The 20,589-nt window shown below is 36.9% G+C and overlaps 1 protein-coding gene across 3 annotated transcripts in view; it reads right to left on the bottom strand.

Moving 5' to 3' along the window:
• Positions 1-16,838, bottom strand: part of Mlp60A (Muscle LIM protein at 60A) — a 28,123-nt gene extending 11,285 nt beyond the window's left edge. The window contains exons 1-5 of one of the 3 annotated variants that reach the window (XM_067770771.1): positions 16,678-16,838; positions 16,359-16,481; positions 16,108-16,267; positions 7,698-7,827; positions 2,334-2,430 (exon numbers count right to left, since the gene is read on the bottom strand). In XM_067770771.1, coding sequence (XP_067626872.1) covers positions 2,334-2,430; positions 7,698-7,827; positions 16,108-16,267; positions 16,359-16,473 — 502 coding nt within the window. In that variant the 5' untranslated portion in view covers positions 16,474-16,481; positions 16,678-16,838. Of the gene's footprint in view, positions 1-1,301; positions 1,399-2,333; positions 2,431-7,697; positions 7,828-16,107; positions 16,268-16,358; positions 16,482-16,677 lie in introns of those variants that run through there. The other 2 variants (XM_067770772.1, XM_067770773.1) reach the window with 2 other exon arrangements.
• Between the last annotated feature and the right edge of the window lie 3,751 nt (positions 16,839-20,589).

Here is a 20,589-nt window from a genome sequence, read left to right as displayed (position 1 = left end):
TAAGAGATACAAGGTCCCAAATTGGACCAGGCCTTTGATGAGATAGTGAAGAAGGCCTCGACGGCACTATCTCTCTCATTGCTTATTTACAGCGATTATAAAGCCAATTCATACTATGTAGTCCTTGTTTGGTGGACAGCCACATAAAAAAAACCTACCTCAAAAAATTAAAGGGGGTATGCAGGCTATCATGGCTTAGCATTACGGGAGCCCCGAAAACAATGCCGACGGCTGCACTATATGCCATTCTGCACATTCCAACCATAGACCTGGTGGCAGAGAACATAGCGTTGACAACTGGAACGAGGCTCAGTGGCTCGGGGCAGCTTGAGTCCAGGCATTACGGCCATAGTAGTATAGCGCCATCAATTACAAGACGAACAGATTACCTGAATCCGTATCTGCGCGGAAAAAGGGCTCTTACAGCCACAATAGAGGTGGATGTTTGGCGCATGGGTGCCCAAATGGCGGACGAGGCGATACACTGTACACCGATGGTTCCAAATAAATAGAAAGAGTAGGGTGTGTGTGGTATAGTGTGCTGAGGAGGAAATAAACAGACCTTAATAGCTACCAGATCGCTGTAAAAGTTAAACATAAATGTAAGGCGCGATAGTCTCCGAAGAGATCTTTGGCCGGTCCGAGCTTCCCTTCCAATTTGCGTCGTGTCCCTCTTGATTTTTCCTACAAATTGGCGGGACGGGACCTACTTGTTTTATGCCGACTGCGAACGGCATCTGCAAGGCAGATGAGTTTTCACTGAGAGCTTTTCATGGCAGAAATATGCTCGGAGTGCTTGCCAAACACTGCCGAGGGGCGACCCCGCTTAGAACATTTTCCTTCAAATTGAAAAAACTAGTTTCTAAAATTCTGGTGTTACTTTTTCCGGGGCATGAACCAAGGATCTTCGGTGTGGATGGCGGAGCACGCTACCATCACACCACGGCGGCCGCCACTGTAAAATTTACTCCTATCATTAAGAAGAGAAGACTGTAGACTCATGACGGATATTCTGACTGAACACTGCCTTCTGGCGTCATATGCCTTTGAATTAGGCCTGGTCAGTGATAGCAGATGTGGAAGTGCGGGTTGGAGGAGGAAGCGTTCGAGCACGATTTTTGCTACGTTTGCCAGGCAAACAAATACTTTAGCTATTAGGAGTGATACAGCTGTCAGATGTAGGAGCAGCGAGTGGTAAGGTTCTAGAAAGCTTCTAGTATTTGGACCGGCAAATTCAACCTAAGCTAACATAGAATAGCAATCGTTGAGTTTATATTTCGCTTATTATTCTAACTACTTACCTTTGCAGTAAATATTTCTGTCCGGGCCTTCGCAGCAAAGGATGGAATCTAGGCCTTTAGAACAGTGTCCACATTTAAAACACTCCTTGTGCCATGGCTGTTGGATGGATAATTTACGAGTATAAAGTTAATAACACAAACACATTTATTTTTATACATACATACATACATACATACATGATGAACTAATTTCCTATAAACTAATAAATTGTTATACATACATACATAAATGGGTGTAGTCAAAATTAAGTGGCAACTAAAATTTAGGTATAGATTTTTTGACACATTGAAGGTTACGTCAAAAGCTATAAGTAAATTTAAGTTTCTACTTAATCGTCTAATTTGTTTTTTTTCATACGATTTACATATGTACATTAGGGTCGGTCGATTTGTATGGACGAAAGTTAACCGATATCGCGCCATCTATTTTTCGATAGGATTTGGGCTTAGGAAAAAAATTACCACTACGCATACCTAAAAAAATAATTTTTGAGCCTGCGAAATTTCATTTTTTTGACTTTTTTTCGACCTTGATTTTTAAGGTTTTTTTCATGACCTACTACAAAAATTTTCATACGTATACCCTGTCCGACCCAAAAATATCCGCTAAAAACGTTGTCGATAACAATTTTTTGAAAATTGTACAATCAAATGAAAATTTTTTTAGTAAAAATCAAAGTATAAAAAAGTAAAAAAATGAAATTTCGCAGGCTCGAAAATAATTTTTTGGGGTATGCGTAGTGGAACTTTTATTTTCCTGAGCCCAAATCCTATCGAAAAATCGATGGCGCGATATCGGTTAATAAATCGACCCAGTCTAATGTACACATATAGTATATATGTTTGATTTGTGAAGTTTTAATTAGTTAACTATCAGACAAATTGTGTTGAAAATACCAATTCAAAATTATTAAGTTTTAAAATATTGGTAAAACAAACTGGAAAACGAATAAAACATGGTCAAACTTGATGGAGGCACAAATAACACTTGTATATATGACAACATGTAAAATTTTATTTAATATTTTGTACCTCTGCAGTAAATATCTTTATCTGGACCGTCGCAATGCATAGTAGAATCCAGTGTTCTGTTGCAAAGTAAACACTTAAAACATCTTCTATGATACCCCTATATCAACGTTAAAAAAATTAAATTAAACTATGAAATACATTTTTCGTTGAATAATTATTTTTTTTTTTTTTTATTGCACCACACTACAGCAAAAGAACTCCTCTAAGGGAAACGAAAAACAAACATTTGACATACAAACAGGCAGATTTATTAAGGAATGCATTCCTTTTAGAATAATTATTCCGTTGATTGCGACCCCAGTGCACTGTAATACTTTTTTGTTAGTCCAGAATAATGAATAAAAATGTTCAGTCAATATTTTTTTGCATTCCGGACTAATTATTCCTTTTTTATACCTCCTTTTTTATACTCAGCGTGCTTTGCACACAGAGTAAATTAACTTTGATTGGATAACGGTTGGTTCTACAGGTTTAAAGGAATCGAGATAGATATAGACTTCCATATATAAAAATCGTCATACAAATTTGATTGAGCCATGTCCGTCCGTCTGTCCATTAACACGATATTGAGTAAATATTGAGGTATCTTCACCAAATTTGGTATGCGAGCTTATCTGGACCCAGAATAGATTGGTATTGAAAATGAGCGAAACCGGATGATAACCACGTCCACTTTTTATATATATAACATTTTGGGAAACACAAAAAACCTGATTATTTAGTAAATAATACCCCTAGAATGTTGAAATTTGCCTTGTGGACTGATATTGAGACTCTTGATAAAAATTTGAAAATATTTTTTAAAATGGGCGCGGCACCGCCCACTTGTGATAAAATCAATTTTACAAATATTATTAAACATAAATCAAAAATCGTTAAACCTATCGTAACAAAATTCGGCAGAGAGGTTGCCTTTACTATAAGGAATAAATAAAAAAAAAAATAAATAAATAAAGAAAAATTAACGAAATCGGTTAACGACCACGCCCACTTTTATATAAAAGATTTTTAAAAGGGTCGTGCACGAAGAAAATAAGCTATATCTTTGCAAAAAAGAGCTTTATATCACTGGTATTTCATTTCCCAATGGATTTAAAACAATAAATAGGAAATTTTTCAAATTTTTTAAAATGGGCGTGGCACCGCCCCTTTTATGACTAAGCAATTTTCTATGTTTCGGGAGCCATAACTCGAAGAAAAATTAACATATCGTAATGAAATTGTGTACACATAATTTCCTTATAGCAGAAAATATTTCTAGAAAAAATGAACGAGATCGGTTAAAGACCATGCCCAATTTTATATAAAAGATTTTTATAAGGGTCGTAGACTAGAATAATAAGCTATAACTTAGCAAAAACTAGTTTTGAATTAGTGATATTTCACTTATCAAGTTTTATTGTAAGAGGAAATGGGGAGACATTTTTTTTTTAAACGGGCGGTGCCACGTGTTATGTGGAAAAGTAATTTATCTGAAATGAAATGTACAATTGAAGCTCACGCTGAGTATATAATGTTCGGTTACGCCCGAGCTTAGACACCTTTACTTGTTATTCCATGGATCGCATTTAGTTATTGCACTACAATAGTGCCTAATAATGAATGTGGGTATCTGCATTTTTTTTTCGATGACTAGTTTTTACAAAGGCGTCAATTTCCGTTTTGGCATAAATAGAAAGATTACATCCAAATTATCCCAAAATACTTATTTTTATTATATTTATTATCAAGAATAAAACGGCATATGTTGGAAAGTTACAAAAAAAGACAAGTAAAGTTCAATAGTTTCAGTAAGAATGTAGATACCACATTCTTTTTTAGGACGGTAGAATACACGGAGGAACGCATTTCGCTTTGATTTCCATTACTTTTGCTATTGTTTTGTTTACTTGCGGAATGCTTTTGAATTTTGTTTTTCCATAAAGGAATGCTTTTAAACTTTTTTATTATTAAATATGAGTAATGCAAAAAGAAATAAATAGTCCGGACTAACAAAAAGGAGTAATGACTAAACAAAATTACTAATTATTCAAAAAAAAAAAAAAAAATAAAGGCTGAAACCCAAGAATGTTAGTCCAGGAATGGCAATGCATGGATTACAATCTTTATCAAACTCTGCAAATAAGGTCGTCCTAGTGAGGTACTATTTTTTCAGCACATGCACTGACGTTTTTCTAAATACGTATATAAGAGCGCCCCTATCGGCTACACTGAAATGAAGGTTGTAAAATCAACAAATCAGGTTTGATGTTCTAGAATTATAGCACCTGAAAAATCTGCATAGGACGAGTTCGATTGGGTTGTAAAGAACTTTTTAGGAAACAGGAAGTTACCTAACTTCTCTGAGCATACACTTCCACCATATGGATATAAACATGAGTATCAAGATGCACTTTCCTCATAGCCATCTGTACCGTTTAAGCGATCTTAGTGAAAAGCAGGGCGAGGCGCGTTTTCACCAGGACCTCCGCACTATGCGGAAAGCGATATCAAGGACGCTGGATCGCGCATATGTTAGCTGATTACTGCTGGAGCATTCAGAGTAGTATCGACACTGATATATCTCGAAATAAAAGATTTAAAATTGATAAACTCTGTGAGCTATGCTAAGCTGCGTAAATTGTTTGCGAAATGTCATAAAAATCTCATAAATCTTGATCACAGTTTTAAGTAATTTCATAAGTTTTAAATTTACGAAACAACGTCGTTGCATTTACTTAACTCTCCTCTAAACTACAATGTGGGAAATAACAAAGTTCACTCGTAGAGCTTCGGAAAAGCCATTTGATGATCACCTACATGTTATGGCGGAACCATACAAGGTGGCAGCACGGTCAGCCCGGTCATACAAACATAATAAAAGTTCCATATACTTTGTTTTTGTAAATCGATGGACTATGGCTGGAGACATTGGTGCTTTATCGATAACCGTATGGGTAACCTTTTAACAGCTGATTCGACCAACCTTATGAGAATCAATGCAATCGATTATTGGTGCCGCTAAGGTCGTAACCTTATAGTAGCCAACCCATTGGGATTTGGTTTACCGTCGTAACGATAAACAGCTGATACGACTACAGCGATACGACAAACGGCACCAATGACTCAAGCTTAAAGCGTACTGCGCCGGAAGTTGATGTATCAAATCAAATAAAGAATTTATAATCAGCTGTCCTATGCTGCCACCTTGTATCGTTCCGCCATGGTCTAAAGCGTACTGCTCCGAAATGATATTAAAAAAGTATCAATCAGCTGATTTCCGGCAGTCATCCGTTACTGGTTCCGCCATGACTACATGCCTTGCTGGCGCAGCGACAGACATATAGTAAAGCAGCGGTCTTCATTTAGTGAAATAATTACTGGCGCTACTTCACACGTGTTATTATTCTCTTTCATCTTTAGTTGTCGCTGAACAAGCGGAGTATTTTTCATCAACAACTAAACCACTACCATTAAGATGATTTTAGTTTCACTCACACAGCCACAGTTTTGATTTTGGGGACCACTGCAGTAAAGCAAGCATTCAATTACTTTCAGCTTATACTTCAAGCACTAAACATCGTATGTGTGAATCCTATAAACAAACGTTCCAGAGATCTGCTTTGAGTACTAATAAAATTAGTGCACTTAGTCATGAGAAAAAAATTATGTCTAAATGTGTACTTAGTCAAGTACAGACAAATACTATGAGTGATTAGCACATAAAATAGAAAATACGTACGAGTGCCCCGTAACACATATGTCTCATACATATACGACATTGTTGAGTATAAACAGGTGTCATTGTCGCTTTAACTCAGTAGCACTTTGATTTCGTGTGTAATACATTTTATACTTCGTTTATCATCGGTTTTACTTTGGCGCTGTATTCAGTTTAGTTTCGTGTACATCGTTGTGTTGCTAGCGTCAGAAGACTGAATAATTCATTTTATTGCACTGTTAGTCTTACTTATTCCAATTAGTGTTTTCGTATAACACAGTTGACGTTCTTGCTCAATAAGTCTATTGGGTACTGAACTGCTTCGTGGTTTATGAGCGGTTATTCATTTTACGAAGCATGACTATGTAAATGTGTGTTAGTGGATATATGTAAGTGCTTGATATTCTTTGTTTGCAAACGCACTAAGACTAATTTTTTGGTTAGTCCACTAATAATCTTAAAAGATGAATAATTTCAGCTCACTGAAACGTTCTTCATGTATACACGTACTACTACAACAAAAGTTGCATTTGTATTCGAAGCTCTGCCGGCAATGTGCACCACTGGTTTACATGAATAATGTTTGATCATAGAATTCTATCATCATAGAAAGGTCGTAACTTAAAAGTTTCGTTAAAAACGACGCATCTCAGACATTCAGTTAATAAGGGCGTATCTCAGCGAAGTCGTTAATAAAGTCGTATCTCAAGGCGATATGAACTGAATTTATTTGTATGATTTTTTCAAATCTTTTATCTAGTTATTGTTGATTGGGTTTTCTTGATTGGTGGGTATTGCTTAATTCAGTCGCTCAGTTTTCTGAGATAGCTACGAGTGGGATGTAATAAATAGTAATTTAGACTGAATGTTAGTGTTACAAGAATTTGGTTCACGACCAAACAGAACAGCAACAAACTGAACGTTTTCTAGGACCTAACTTAATTCTTGCTTCCAGGTATTACAGCTGTGCCTAGCCACACGACATCGGTACGGTACTCATTACAGGTATCGTTCTTCAAGTACAGCTAAAAGTATCGTTATAAATTTATAAAAGATATTTCCAACGGAAGGTTAGTTTTACTCCCAAATTCTTGAGTCAATATACTTTGTGATATTTTCATGTAGAGCGGGTGCTTGCCAGGAACTGTTGCAGGGTCATCTAGTTATTTAAAAATTTAAAGGAGGAGTTTTGTTGTCGTGCCACGGGAATTGATCATGGGAATTTTAACAAAATTCCAACTTACCATATCCAGATAAGCAGGCTTTCGTGAATATCACAGTTGAACATTTCCACTTTTTATCGAAAATTCGATACGATACTGAGGTCGAAATACACGATGCCAAAAAGCATCGCCACAAAAGCATCGAGTATAAAATATCGATATCAAATGGAAAAAGTATCGCTGTGATATATTATCGTATCGAAACTCGGGAAATACCTGTGGCACCCTTGATAGCTGTAGTTATTGTTAACTACTTACAGCGGAATACATACTTCATATTTCCTTACTATTGCTTTTTTTAGCTTTCTCCATAACACCAACGGCTAAATACATACATACATATGTATGTGGGTATTAGAGCGTGGAGATTTGTAGGGCATCGAATATGTACATATGGATATGTAAGTAATCATATTCAAATTATTAATACACTAAACTTACTCTGCCACGTGCCAACATCTGTTCAGCTGCATATACGTAACCACCACAACGAGGACAACCTTCACCTTCTGGAGCTTTAGCTATTACTCGCGGCTCTAAACGTGCTCCATTGCGGACACCATCAATATCGCTAATATTAAAGATAAATTGAAAAATTGTCTAAAAACATATATTTTTGTTGTGTAAACATCTTTGCTCATGGTAAGGGAGAATCTTGAACATAAACGTAAGGTGAAAGTGTAAGCGTTAGAGTAGTCTTTGTCAGCATTATGCTATATGGGGGACATATGTATGCATGTAAAACCAGGCGTTGCGTGTGAAATTGGAGTATGTACTGTATGGAGTACTAGAGAACTTTACATAAGGCTTATTTCATATGGCCAAAAGGCTTGTGGTATCAGGCCATTTTAATTTTCACTCTAGGCGCAGTCGATTTTTTCCCCAAGGAAAGGACAGAAATTTAAATGACTTATCTTGTTTGGTTGATTTTCCGACAGGGTGGATAAATGATGTATATTGGAACGATTTTCCGTCATCCCTTGTCAAATTTGGTTTTGAGACAAACCGGTTTCGGCGTTGTGCCATCAGCAGTGTCGATTTTCGTTCTCTTTATTTAATGTTAACTAAGTACACTTGAGCTATGTACATATTTTTTCAAGCTTTTCAATTATTGGAAGTCCCCATAAAGGGAAGAACGAGCCCTGCTAGCAATGTTCAGATAATTTTATCGTCTATCGGCTAAAAGTAACTAGTTCCATATGATTTACAGTTATCTGCCCTCACTAGTGTAGGTCCCTTGTCGTTGGTGTGAGGGCTTAGCCGAACTATGAGGCTGAGCGGTTTAGGGCTGGCATCTACGTTGTTTCGTCTCATAGGAGGGCGGCGGTATGTCGGTGACCAAGAACTGCCAGCCCTCTAGCACAGGGTGTTATGCAGACTGCCACGATTTGTGTCAGGGCATATATTCGGATTTATTCCAACGGAGACTTTCCGATATCGGGCCACATCTGGAAGTATTGATGGTCTTACCACAGTAAGGAGCGCTGCTGCAACGGATGGTTCTCTCCCCATATTTAATACTGGACCGCTGAGCCCACCTTCTCCGGTGGTCGTATGACCAAGATGAACGACTCAATATCTTATTTTAATAAGGAAGATGAGAAAGGGAGGACTGAGTCGCAAGCCAAGGTAGGCAGAAATACAGTAAGCGATGTGTCGGACTCGGAGAGCGAGAGTAGTGAATGGAGAGAGAGTCAATGAATGTTTCAATGGTGTGAAGATGATAGCGTGCGACAACATCGCGTGTTTGCGGTGACTGGAGGAAGTGGTTCCAAACCTCCAAAGGCAAGGCACGACGCGCGGTTTCAGGTGGTGGATAAAGCACAGAACCTCACAGGACCAAAAGTTAAAGTATGGATACCATGGGCGATAAAGTCGGAGGATACGCCGCAACTTCCGAGAGCAAGAATTCGAATATACTGACGTGGACGGTGCTTCTTGTATCTCGGCTTGCGAAGGAGGGCCAGTTCTACATCTTCCAAATAAACAAGCAAGCGGAGGATATATTGTATTCGCAGCTGGGAAAAATGTCCTTGGTTACAGACAAATTTTATCTGCGACTTAGAAAACGAAGTCCCTAGGATAAAAATCCTAACACGCTAGAAGAGGGCGAAGTCATAAAAGGAGTCCCGAGGATATCAATCGTAATTTGAAAGAAGCGGGAGATGCTGAAGAGGACCTTGAAAGCTTTAACCCTGCAAAAATCGTTGGATCATGTGGTCCGCTGGAGTACTTACCATTATACTCCACTGTAATGCAGCAATGGGCCAACTCATGTTTCTACACGAACCACACGATGCTTATTTGACTGTGGGTACTCCATGGATTACTCTGATGTAATACGGAGCTGGAGTATATGGTCCAGTCCACAATCATGCATGCAGTACACGCGATTTTTGCAGGGAAGCCCAAAGGCCCAGAGGAGGACGTAGACATCACGACGAATGCGTTGGAGGGGAAAACAGCCTAATGGTGCTGCGAGTCCTACAGATATATCTTCAATACATTAAAGTGGCGTTCAGCGAACTCCTCCTAATCCTTGAGTTCGTTTAACGAGGCGCTGATCCAGCAGCAATGGCTCTCATCGGGAGGAATGGTTTCTTGCCTCAGCGCGCACATTTGGCGTTTACTACGCACAAACGGAAGGAAGGGTGCGAGCTGCAGTCATGGAAGGAAACAGCTGCATTCATATATGCTACCTAATTACACTACTGAGGACCTCTCAGAGAGAGAAGAACAGGCAGGCGTTTATCCTGCCATATGGCCTATACTGCTCAGGCACCTCCAGGTGGAGTGTAAGTGGGTAGTACTCCATGGATTACTCTGATGTAATACGGAGCTGGAGTATATGGTCCAGTCCACAATCATGCATGCAGTACTCGCGATTTTTGCAGGGAAGCCCAAAGGCCCAGAGGAGGACGTAGACGTCACGACGAATGCGTTGGAGGGGAAAAACAGCCTAATGGTGCTGCGAGTCCTACAGATATATCTTCAATACATTAAAGTGGCGTTCAGCGAACTCCTCCTAATCCTTGAGTTCGTTTAACGAGGCGCTGATCCAGCAGCAATGGCTCTCATCGGGAGGAATGGTTTCTTGCCTCAGCGCGCACATTTGGCGTTTACTACGCACAAACGGAAGGAAGGGTGCGACCTGCAGTCATGGAAGGAAACAGCTGCATTCATATATGCTACCTAATTACACTACTGAGGACCTCAGAGAGAGAAGAACAGGCAGGCGTTTATCCTGCCATATGGCCTATACTGCTCAGGCACCTCCAGGTGGAGTGCGAGTGGGTAGTACAGAAGCAAGGGCGCAAAGGGCGGTTGATCATAGTGGCGGATGCAAAGTCGCACGACAGTGCGTGGGGAAAAGGAGATACGAATGAGATAGGCGAATCCTTATTTTGTTACATTCTGCAAACCAATTTGCAGATGAAGTGTCCCTACATATCTTGGTCCAACATTCAGCAATGTTCTTGATATTACATTGAGCTCTGAACGTGATATATCAAGGTTTGATAGGATGGTTCTTACTAGACAATCCTGCTCCGACCATGCGTATTCAGCTTCAGAACCCGCCTAAAGAGGGCAGAGAAGCGAGAAACTTTTAGAACCCCAGGTAAAAGAATTGGACGAAACTTCAGAAACATGCAGAAACAAACCTGGGACAGCCGAAAGAGGTTGCCACTATGGAGGAACTGGAGAAGTCCAATGATTTCCTAAAAAAGACGATTATGACTGCGTATAGCAGAGCTTGCCCTCTAGGAACGTTCAGAAGAAAGGCAGACCAAATGTGCATAAGACTGAATCACAAACCGCACCCTTGGAGACCTGCTCGTGTAGCTTTCTTACCAAAGGTATGAAATATCGGTTAAATGTATCCCAAAGACTACAGGCCCATAACCTGAAAGATGTGTACATAAAGTCCAATGGATGAAAAAATGCTCTTCACAACACAACATGCACTGCATAGGGTGATAATAAACATAGAGAAAGCCCTGGAATATAAAGAGTATGCCTTAGTAGTATTCTTAGACATTACCGGGGCTTTCAGCAACGTCTCTAAACGAGCGATCACGGATGGTTTAACTACGTTGAATAACATCCAGCCATAACCAGATGAAAAGTGCCTTCCAAAGATTAGCTCTTTGATGGATCAGGCGTTTCGGGATATACATACATGGGCATCTAATCTCGGTTTGACAGCCACCGCAGAGAAGGCGGATATGGTCTTGTTTACTAAGAGGTAAAAGGTCTAAAATTGGACCGACTTAAGTTAGGAGGGGCGACCCAGCAAGAGAAACCTTGCACAAAATATCTAGGAATCTTTCTTGACAGTAAGTTGTCGTGGAAGCTTAACGTGGAGGAGAGAGGTAAGAAGGCCTTGACAGCACCTTATGTATGTAAAAGAATGCTAGGGTGTAAGTGGGGTTTATCATCCTCTCTCTCTCTAATTGGGTATTTACAACAATTGTAAGGCCTATCCTATGCTATGGAGTCCTTGTTTGGTGGACAGCCACACAAAAAGAACGTACCTCAAAAAATTTTAGGGCGTATGCAGGCTTTCATTGCTTAGAATTAAGTATTATATTCTTCAGTAGACTGTGCTGATCCGGAAATAAACAGATCCTACAAGCTGCTAGATACCTGTAGCGTTTTTCAGGCGGAAATAGTACCCGTAACCAAAGCAATAGAAACACTGAAAGAAAATAGCTTAAACTACAGCCGTGTCAACTTTTATATTGACAGCATCAAAGTGTTCGATTGTTAGGAATCCCTGGAGGAATCGAAACAAGGAGAAGCATACATCTATATTGGATCCCAGAGCATATGGGAATAGATGGGAATGGAAAAGCGGATGAACTAGCTTAAAAGGGTGCATCCCTTGAAGCTTGCCCCGTAGACATCCCAATGAGATTGGGCGGATATCCTCGTACAAGTACCTTTTTGGGTATCAAGTAAGTGGGCACAGATTCTAAGTATCGATTACTCAAGGCAAATAACGCCTCCTGTACTTTTGTAATGATTTTGAGCTCTTATATAAAAATGGTTTAAAAAGAATATTACATTCCGGTCATAAATTGACTTCCGGAAAAGAGCCAGCATTTGGTAATATTTAGAAGAAATCATCATTATTAATTGGCGCTTAACCGCCTAGACAATTTTCGTTGTACAAAATTCCTGTTCTTACAAAAACGGGCGCCGGAGTGGAGTATGATGGTAAGTACTCCAGTGGACCACATGATCCAACGATTTTTGCATGGTCCCTGCAAAAATCGCGAGTACTCCATGCATGCATGTATGGAGTACTCGCTATGGACCAACCGAGTACTTCAAAATTAACCACAAGTCATACAAAAAATATGGTCCAATTAACATTGCGATGTCCTAGGACTGGACCATATACGCCAGCTTCGCATTACATCAGAGTAATCCATGGAGTACCCACAGTCCAATAAACATCGTGTAGTGATTACAATCGTTAAAAACGAGCAATGATCGGCTTACAATGTGTTCGTGTAGAAACATGAGTTGGTCCATTGCTGCATTACAGTGGAGTATAATGGTAAATTCTCCAGTGGACCACATGATCCAACGATTTTTGCAGGGATTGCAAACAGAGCATATATTTTTTATGTCGGGGTTGATTCTGGATAGGTAAGAGTTTAACCTGTTACAGTATCCATACGGAAGTTGGGCTAGAGTAACTCGCGTTTCCCTGGGGAATATGCGTTCATCTTCAGCAAGTTTTGGGTACTGTTCTTTGAGTACTGGATTCACCGGGCAATTCCTGGCAAAAAGGTCCGACGCCTGTTTGTGGAGTTCACTGAGGACCTGCTTGTGTTTTTTTGCTTCATACGGCTGAGTTCTCAGGTGCCGTATTTCCTCATAGTGCTTACGGAGATGACTCCTTAAGCCCCTGGGCGGTGTTGGCTCATCAATCAGATGTCTGTTGGGATGCCCAGGTTTCTGGGTATTCAACAGGAACTGCTTGGTTAGCATCTCATTTCTCTCCCGGAGTATTCTCGCCTCATTATGTAGATGGTGTTCTGGGGACATATGAAGACAGCCCGTAGCGGTTCTGAGAGCAGTATCTTGGCAGACCTGTAGCTTCTTCCAGTGAGTAGTTTTTAGGCTTGGCGACCATATAGGGGACGCGTAGCATGTAATCGGCTGGCCAATTGCTTTGTAAGTGGTAATGAGCGTTTCTTTGTCTTTTCCCCCAAGTACTGCCAGCAAGAGATTTGAGGATTTTATTACGGCTCTGGATTTTCGGTACAATTGCGGCTGCATGCTCACCAAAATGTTGATCCTGATCAAACGTCACACCCAAGATTTTGGGATGTAGGACACTTGGTAGCGTAGTGCCATCGATGTGGATGTTCAAAATGGTCGACATTTGGGACGTGCATGTTGTAAATAAGGTCGCGGAAGATTTAGTCGCAAGGCAAAAAAACTGGAGAGGTAGCCGTTTATTCTGTTGCAAAGCTAATCGATCTGTCGGCCTGGGCCTGTGGCCATTATTGTGCAGTCATCGGCGTTGGAAACGATAGTAACGCCTTCTGGTGGCGAAGGTAGCTTTGATATGTAGAAATAAACAAGAGCGGGGATACGACACCACCCTGTGGTACCCCTTATTTAATTATTTTTGGTTTTGATGTTTTGTTTCTAAATTGCACCGATGCCTGTCGACCATCCAGATAATTTGCGGTTCACCTTTTAAGACATGGGGGAAGGGTAGACCCTGGCAGGTCTTGCAGTAACGTGCCATGGTTTACTAAGATACGTCGTTTCCGTGGTCATGAGGCAATTGCGAGTTAGATTGAATTGCTTTAATAAGTAAAGAATTAATTTTTATAAGTTTTACTGAGCTTTTTAAAGAGTTACTTTGGTATCGTTTACTTTTCTCGATTCTTTTATATGGGTAAAGGTATCGAGTACAGTTAGGTTTCGGAACAACATTTTTACTTCTTCAGTGGAAGTTTGCGCTGACGAAATTTCAGCTTTTATAAAAATGATGGCAGCCTGGGGGCTCTTTTACTCTGAAAGAAATTTGACTCAATTCAAAGACATTTTTTTGTGGAAATTTTTTCCTCATTTTAGATAGAAGTTATTTGCTGAGTGTGTCTTGTAACGAACGGTGCTAACCGAAGCCATGACTGCATTATTCACAAAAACTTTGAAAGTATTATTACATACATATGTTAAACAAATAAACAAGAAACAATTTTTTCATTGTAGAACGTGCGAGCCAAATATGGGGTGTTCAGGACTTTGTGCAAATGGTGATGTATTTTTGCTTTTGTACATTTTCTGCGTCATTGCAAATATGCAACACCAAAGTCTATTTTTCCATTTTTGTGTAGCACTGAATATAAACAAATGTTTATAAAAAATGTGTAAAAAACAGTTTTAAACGAAATATGTATGTTGCTCAAGCTATGTAAATGCACAAAATTTTCAACTCCCTTTTATTTATTTTTTTTTCTCATTTGAGAAAGTACTTTTTTTTATTATTTCATAATTTTTTAATAACATTTCACAAATACATACATACATATATTTATGAAATATGCATCAATACAAAAAAAAAAACAAATATGTATTAATATTATTTCGAGGCGACATGTGATTAAAACATTGGAACATGTGGTTGACTATCTTAACACGGGAAAGGTGTTCACATTAATACGACAGAACAATTCTGATTCCTGAAACTCCATCGTTGCGTCTATCTTTCGCCACGTAAATTAGTTGCTGCGATAATATGAAAAAATAATAATATGTTTGAATTTAACGAAAACATATGTGTTTTCAAATATTTTCTAAAATAAAGTTAAAGCATGATGCGATAGGCTTTTTTGAAAAATTAAATTTTTAAGTTTAATGTGAACAATTGATAAGTAAATATTTACGTTTATGCTAAGGCGCAAGCAAAAAAGATCTTTTTTTTTTGTATTCATCATTTACTATAAATATTACCGGAATAAAATGAAATTCAAAAATTTGCTCAATTTTCATTTGATACTCTTAGGTATACATATGTACATATGTAGTAGTATGCATATACATACATATGCATGTATTGTACAGGTGAAAGTACATATTATACATATTTTTGATATCACCTTGGAGATGAACAAAAATTTATTAAAAATCGTTTTCTTTTTACAATAGCAGAGTTAAAAAATCTTTGCTGATTAGATACTGAATAAGAATCATACTATATGTATATATATATGTATGTATGTATTTCTATACGCAATGTCAAAAATTGTCTCAAGTTAGACTAGTTTCCTAATATAAATAATAATATGTATGTATAATCAATCATTGAAATATTTTTATTTTTGTGGCAATGTTTTTGAAAATGAAAATGGAATGAACAAAACGTAGCACCACATATATAGAGATTCGTATAACTAACGGGCGAATGTAAACATGCACGCAAACATATTGTATATACATACATATATATATATGTATATATCTATATGTATACGCTTATATACGGTTATATGCATTGAGAAAAATTCTATTTATAGAAAGTGTGGAAAGCAAAAAATAAAAAAATTTTAATTACTTTTGCCGTTATGTCTTTGCAATGTATGTATGTATGATATATAAGTTTATGTGTATGGTTACATTTCAGTATTTATTGCAGTTTGTACGAATTGATTGCCTATGAAAAATAACTTCTAGTTAAAGTATTTTTTGATTACTTTTTAAATGTTAAACAGCACAATAAGCATGATGTGTGATTAAGCTTAAACACATACATATGTACATATAAATAAATATACTGCATAGCTACATGCATACATATAATCATATAACTGTAAATACTTACTCTCTGTTTAAATGTGCTCCAGAATCCATTGACAAACAACCAGCACCACCTCCAAAACCATAACCCTTTGGGCCATATTTACGTGCATGACAATTCTTGCAGAAGAGTTCCTTATCGTGTTCTGTGCAGTTCGTCGAGTCTAAAGCTTTGTTGCACATTCCTAATTTCAAAATAAATTGTGTGTTTAAGAATAATTATTCAACAAAATTTAGCAATGAAACGTTAAGACAAAACGAGATAGATTGGCTTACCGCATTTGAAGCAGGTTTTGTGAAACTTGTAACCACCAGCTACTCTTTCTTCAGCGGCATAAACGGATTTGCCACATTTAGGACATTTTGGTGTTTCAACAGGTGTGAACGGCATTTTTGTATCTACGGGGCAAACATGATTTAATTACTATTTTTAAACATACAAAGATTTAATAAATTTTATTTCAATATCGGCGTAGTTAGTAAGCACAACTCTTTTCACTAAAAGTTTTTTTTTTTTTAATTTTTCCAAACTTTCACTTTTTGCAAAAACAAACACTTTTAACAACGCTTTAATTATAACTTTTTACATTCATACCTTAGATAACTGGAATTATTTATTTATTTATTTCAATATGTATAATTAAACTAGGTGAAATATTTCGGAGCACCGCGCCAAAGTACTTTTCCTCGATTAGCAACGATCTCAAATGAACTGAAAGGTTGCTGCACGCAGGTAGTCTATATTTGTGAGTGCACACGGCACAACTTAACCGAATTTTGTGTTATTGAATAGAGACGGCCAGCGTTTAGGAGATTTGATCAGTTTTTTCTCGTTTACGCTCTCTTCGTTTAAGATACTTTATAGAGAGAGAGAGAGAGAGATTGACAGAAAGATACAGCAGCGTGCTGTGTGAAGTGTATAAATTGTGCGAGACCTGTGAAGAAAAAATCGTTTACTCATGTATAAATATTTAGAAGTACAATAAATATTCAAAAAATGTCAAAGATCTTACTCATAAGTTTAATTTATTTCCTTACAATTTGAATGTCTATTTACATCACACTCGCATATTTAACATAACGATTAAAGTTGTAAGAAATATACATACATACATATACATATGTACATATGTATAAAGTAGCAGCTATAGCTTTAAGTGAAATAAGCGCTATTAATTTTTTTTTTATTTATATACATACATATGTATGTATATCCCTACATATATATGAACATATGTGCATATGTATGTACAGGCAAAGATATTGTGTGACCGCCTATGTCTGGCTATACGTACACATTTACAAAATTTAAAGTAACACAAAAGCGAATTCAAAATTTTGTATACGTTTATGTATGTATGTTTGTATGAATATGCAAATGCATATGTACACATGTACATATAATCTGCACGTTCAATAGATATGTACATATATGTATGTATTATATTTGCACTGAATATATGTATGTACATACATACTTATGCATGCACAACGTATATTTGAATCTATGTACATTAAGCTTTCCATTAAAAAACTGAAAACCTACACTTTTTAAGCTAACCGAACTAAAAATTTGCATATAATTTGTAATCACAATAATTTTATATTACACAAGCCGGACCCGTGCGCATGTTGCGCAACCAATATAAAAGCCTCTTATCAAATATCAACAGAAATCAGCTGTTCTATTAATGCCATCTAGCGTATAATAGCAACTGTCGTTAATCAATTAAAACGTACAGCGTAAAATACAGCTTGCGCTGCCATCTAGCGTACAATTGCGACTGCCGGTAATGCAGTGAAAATATTCACAATAGTTCCATAGTACACATATATTTCTTTTTGTGCTCACAATCGTGTATTTTTAACAAATTATTTTAATAAAATATAGCTAAATAAAGGTACTACGACCAAAATTGCCCAAAGCTCACTACTACCCCGAATCTCCATCTTTACAACCAAAACTTTATTTATAGATCTGGATTCCAAATAAGAGCGAAAAAGGGACCCGCATATAAAAATAGCAATTAGAAATAATATTGTGACGAATATTAGTGACACTAAGTGATACTCACATCACTAATCTGAAACTAAGTAAATAAAGCCACAACAACAATAAAGTGTGTACGTAAACAAATTAATCATTATGTGTACACGTATGTATGTCCATACAAGCAGCGGAGAGAAACGCACAAACACATGCATATATACTCCCAAAAGTAGGCAATCATCGATCGAAGTATCACTCACATATACACGCGCATATGAGAAGCTATAAACGTGCATCTGTAGTTATAATTTTATAGCTGGTAACTAAGTAAATTCTAGAAATGCCTAGAAGTATGGAACGAGGAGATCGAAGAGTATAAAAGAGCACAAGCTGAGCAATAATGAAATCAGTTTGATTTAAGCACGCTATCTGTTGAGAAGTAGAAGTGTTATTGTGAAAGTAGTCTAACAAAACCCATTTTGCATTATTGAATATTGGAGTTATTTATTCAACAGTTTAGTGATTCGAACGTTAGCAGAAGGTTGCAAATAAGCGGAATTGCACTAAATTCGTTACAATATATATGATGATTAGTAGAAGGTTGAATAATTTATCATAAATAATTTACTCAAAATAAAATTACCTATAATAAAATTTAAGTTATTAACAGAACAATCAAATTCAGAGGAAAAAGCATGGGGTTTATTTTATTTTATTTTCATAAAAGCTGCAAATAGAATAATTGTAAAATTTAATATACGCTGATAATTCTGTTAATAACTTAAATTTTATGTTGAGTAAATTATTTTACCTTGAACTAATGTAACATTAAATCTTTGTGATTAAAAATTATTTTCTAATTTTTAGTTCGGTTACCTATAAAAGCGTAAGTTTTTAGTTTTTCCAACTATTATTTATTTTTAATTTTTTAGTGCGATGTACTTTGTTTGTAGATTTGAATGTTTTCGTGTACGTTCAGATGTCGGTCAATTGCTTGTACATGTGGGACATGTACTGTTGATGTTTGCGCCTAAAGAAAATTTGGGATAAAAAGTTCTGCGGCGCTAATTTTCCTATATTTTTATTTCACTCCATTAATAAATTAAGTAAAAAAGCTATTGCAAATTAACGCAAAATTGATCCTGCGGAGCTTCTTTTTACGTTCGTCTTACTTCAATAAAAATATGGTTATGGTCTTCTTCCCGAAATGGTCACACGGAAATTTCGTAAATAGTCACTTCACCAATTTTTGAAGGGACCTAAAGTCAATTGGCACATTAGCCACTTTATGACCAATTGACCTTATTAAATGGCCATAAGGTAAATTGGCCTTATGACCCCTTTGAAGTGGTCATAAGTTAACTGAACTTATGTCCGTTGACCTTTTGTCACCCCAGCATTAAATTATTGCATTGTCATCAGTCGTATATTAGGCCGGAAAACTTAATATTTTCAAAAAAAAGCGATTTTAACGAACGGCTTAATACATACATACATATGTATGTATATATGTAGTATTGGAAACTGATTTAATCAAAAAATTTTGAAAAAGGATTTCATTTATTTAAATATGTATGTATGTACATATATATTCGTACAAATGTGCATGTATGTATGTACATAGGTATGTTCTAAGTATTTATGAGAAAAATTCCATAGAAGACTAAACCGCTCTGCAAAAAATGCGATAAGGTTAGGTTAAACGGGCCCATCCGTGAGATCCTCCAGAACACAAGCACAGGACGTTCTCCATTGTTTCCTCCTCCGACCCGCAACGTGACAGTTCTAAGGGGTAAGCAATTCGAGTGAAATTTTGCAAAAAGTAGTATGATAAGGAACAGCTTAGGGAGGGGTTAAAGTTATACATTTTTGACAAAGTTTTTAAACTAACTCTGAACTAAATAACTTGCCGTTTTACAAATCCTTATACAATACTTAAATTTTTTTTTTTTTCGAATAGACTAATCCTTACTATTTTACTAGCAGACCCGGCACACTTTGTTCTGCCCTAAATTTGGCCCCGCATACATTTAATAAGCTTTTTCCATCTAACTCTGCCCTCCCCTCGGCCTATATCTCTAGACCCTGTACGTCGATCGCAACCAAACCTATCCCAGCCAGCATTTTTTTAAAATTTTGATCAAAAAATATTTAAATATCATACCCCAAGATGATTAAAAACGTTCAAATTTAAAAGCATTTTCTGTTCGAAAATTAACGGATCGTCGGGAGAAAAATGTACCATAAATGTGATTATTCCTGAATAATCATTTATGATTCCTATTTCGAAACGCTTTTTATACATATTTGATATCATTGTAAAATTGAGCTTTAATAGTTTTAGAGTAATATTTGACTGCTTTTCACAGTCATTTTCTGATCATATTTGTGAATATATTTCAATCGTTTTGGTTGAGATTTTTGAATCATTTTTGAATGCCATTATAATGTATTTATTCTTCATATCTCATTCAAAATATGATACTACATAATAATCTTATTTCATAAGGGGAAGAA

Source organism: Eurosta solidaginis, chromosome 3 (genome assembly GCF_040869045.1).
Source record: "Eurosta solidaginis isolate ZX-2024a chromosome 3, ASM4086904v1, whole genome shotgun sequence".
Lineage (NCBI taxonomy): Eukaryota > Metazoa > Arthropoda > Insecta > Diptera > Tephritidae > Eurosta > Eurosta solidaginis.
This window is presented reverse-complemented; position numbering and strand designations above follow the sequence as displayed.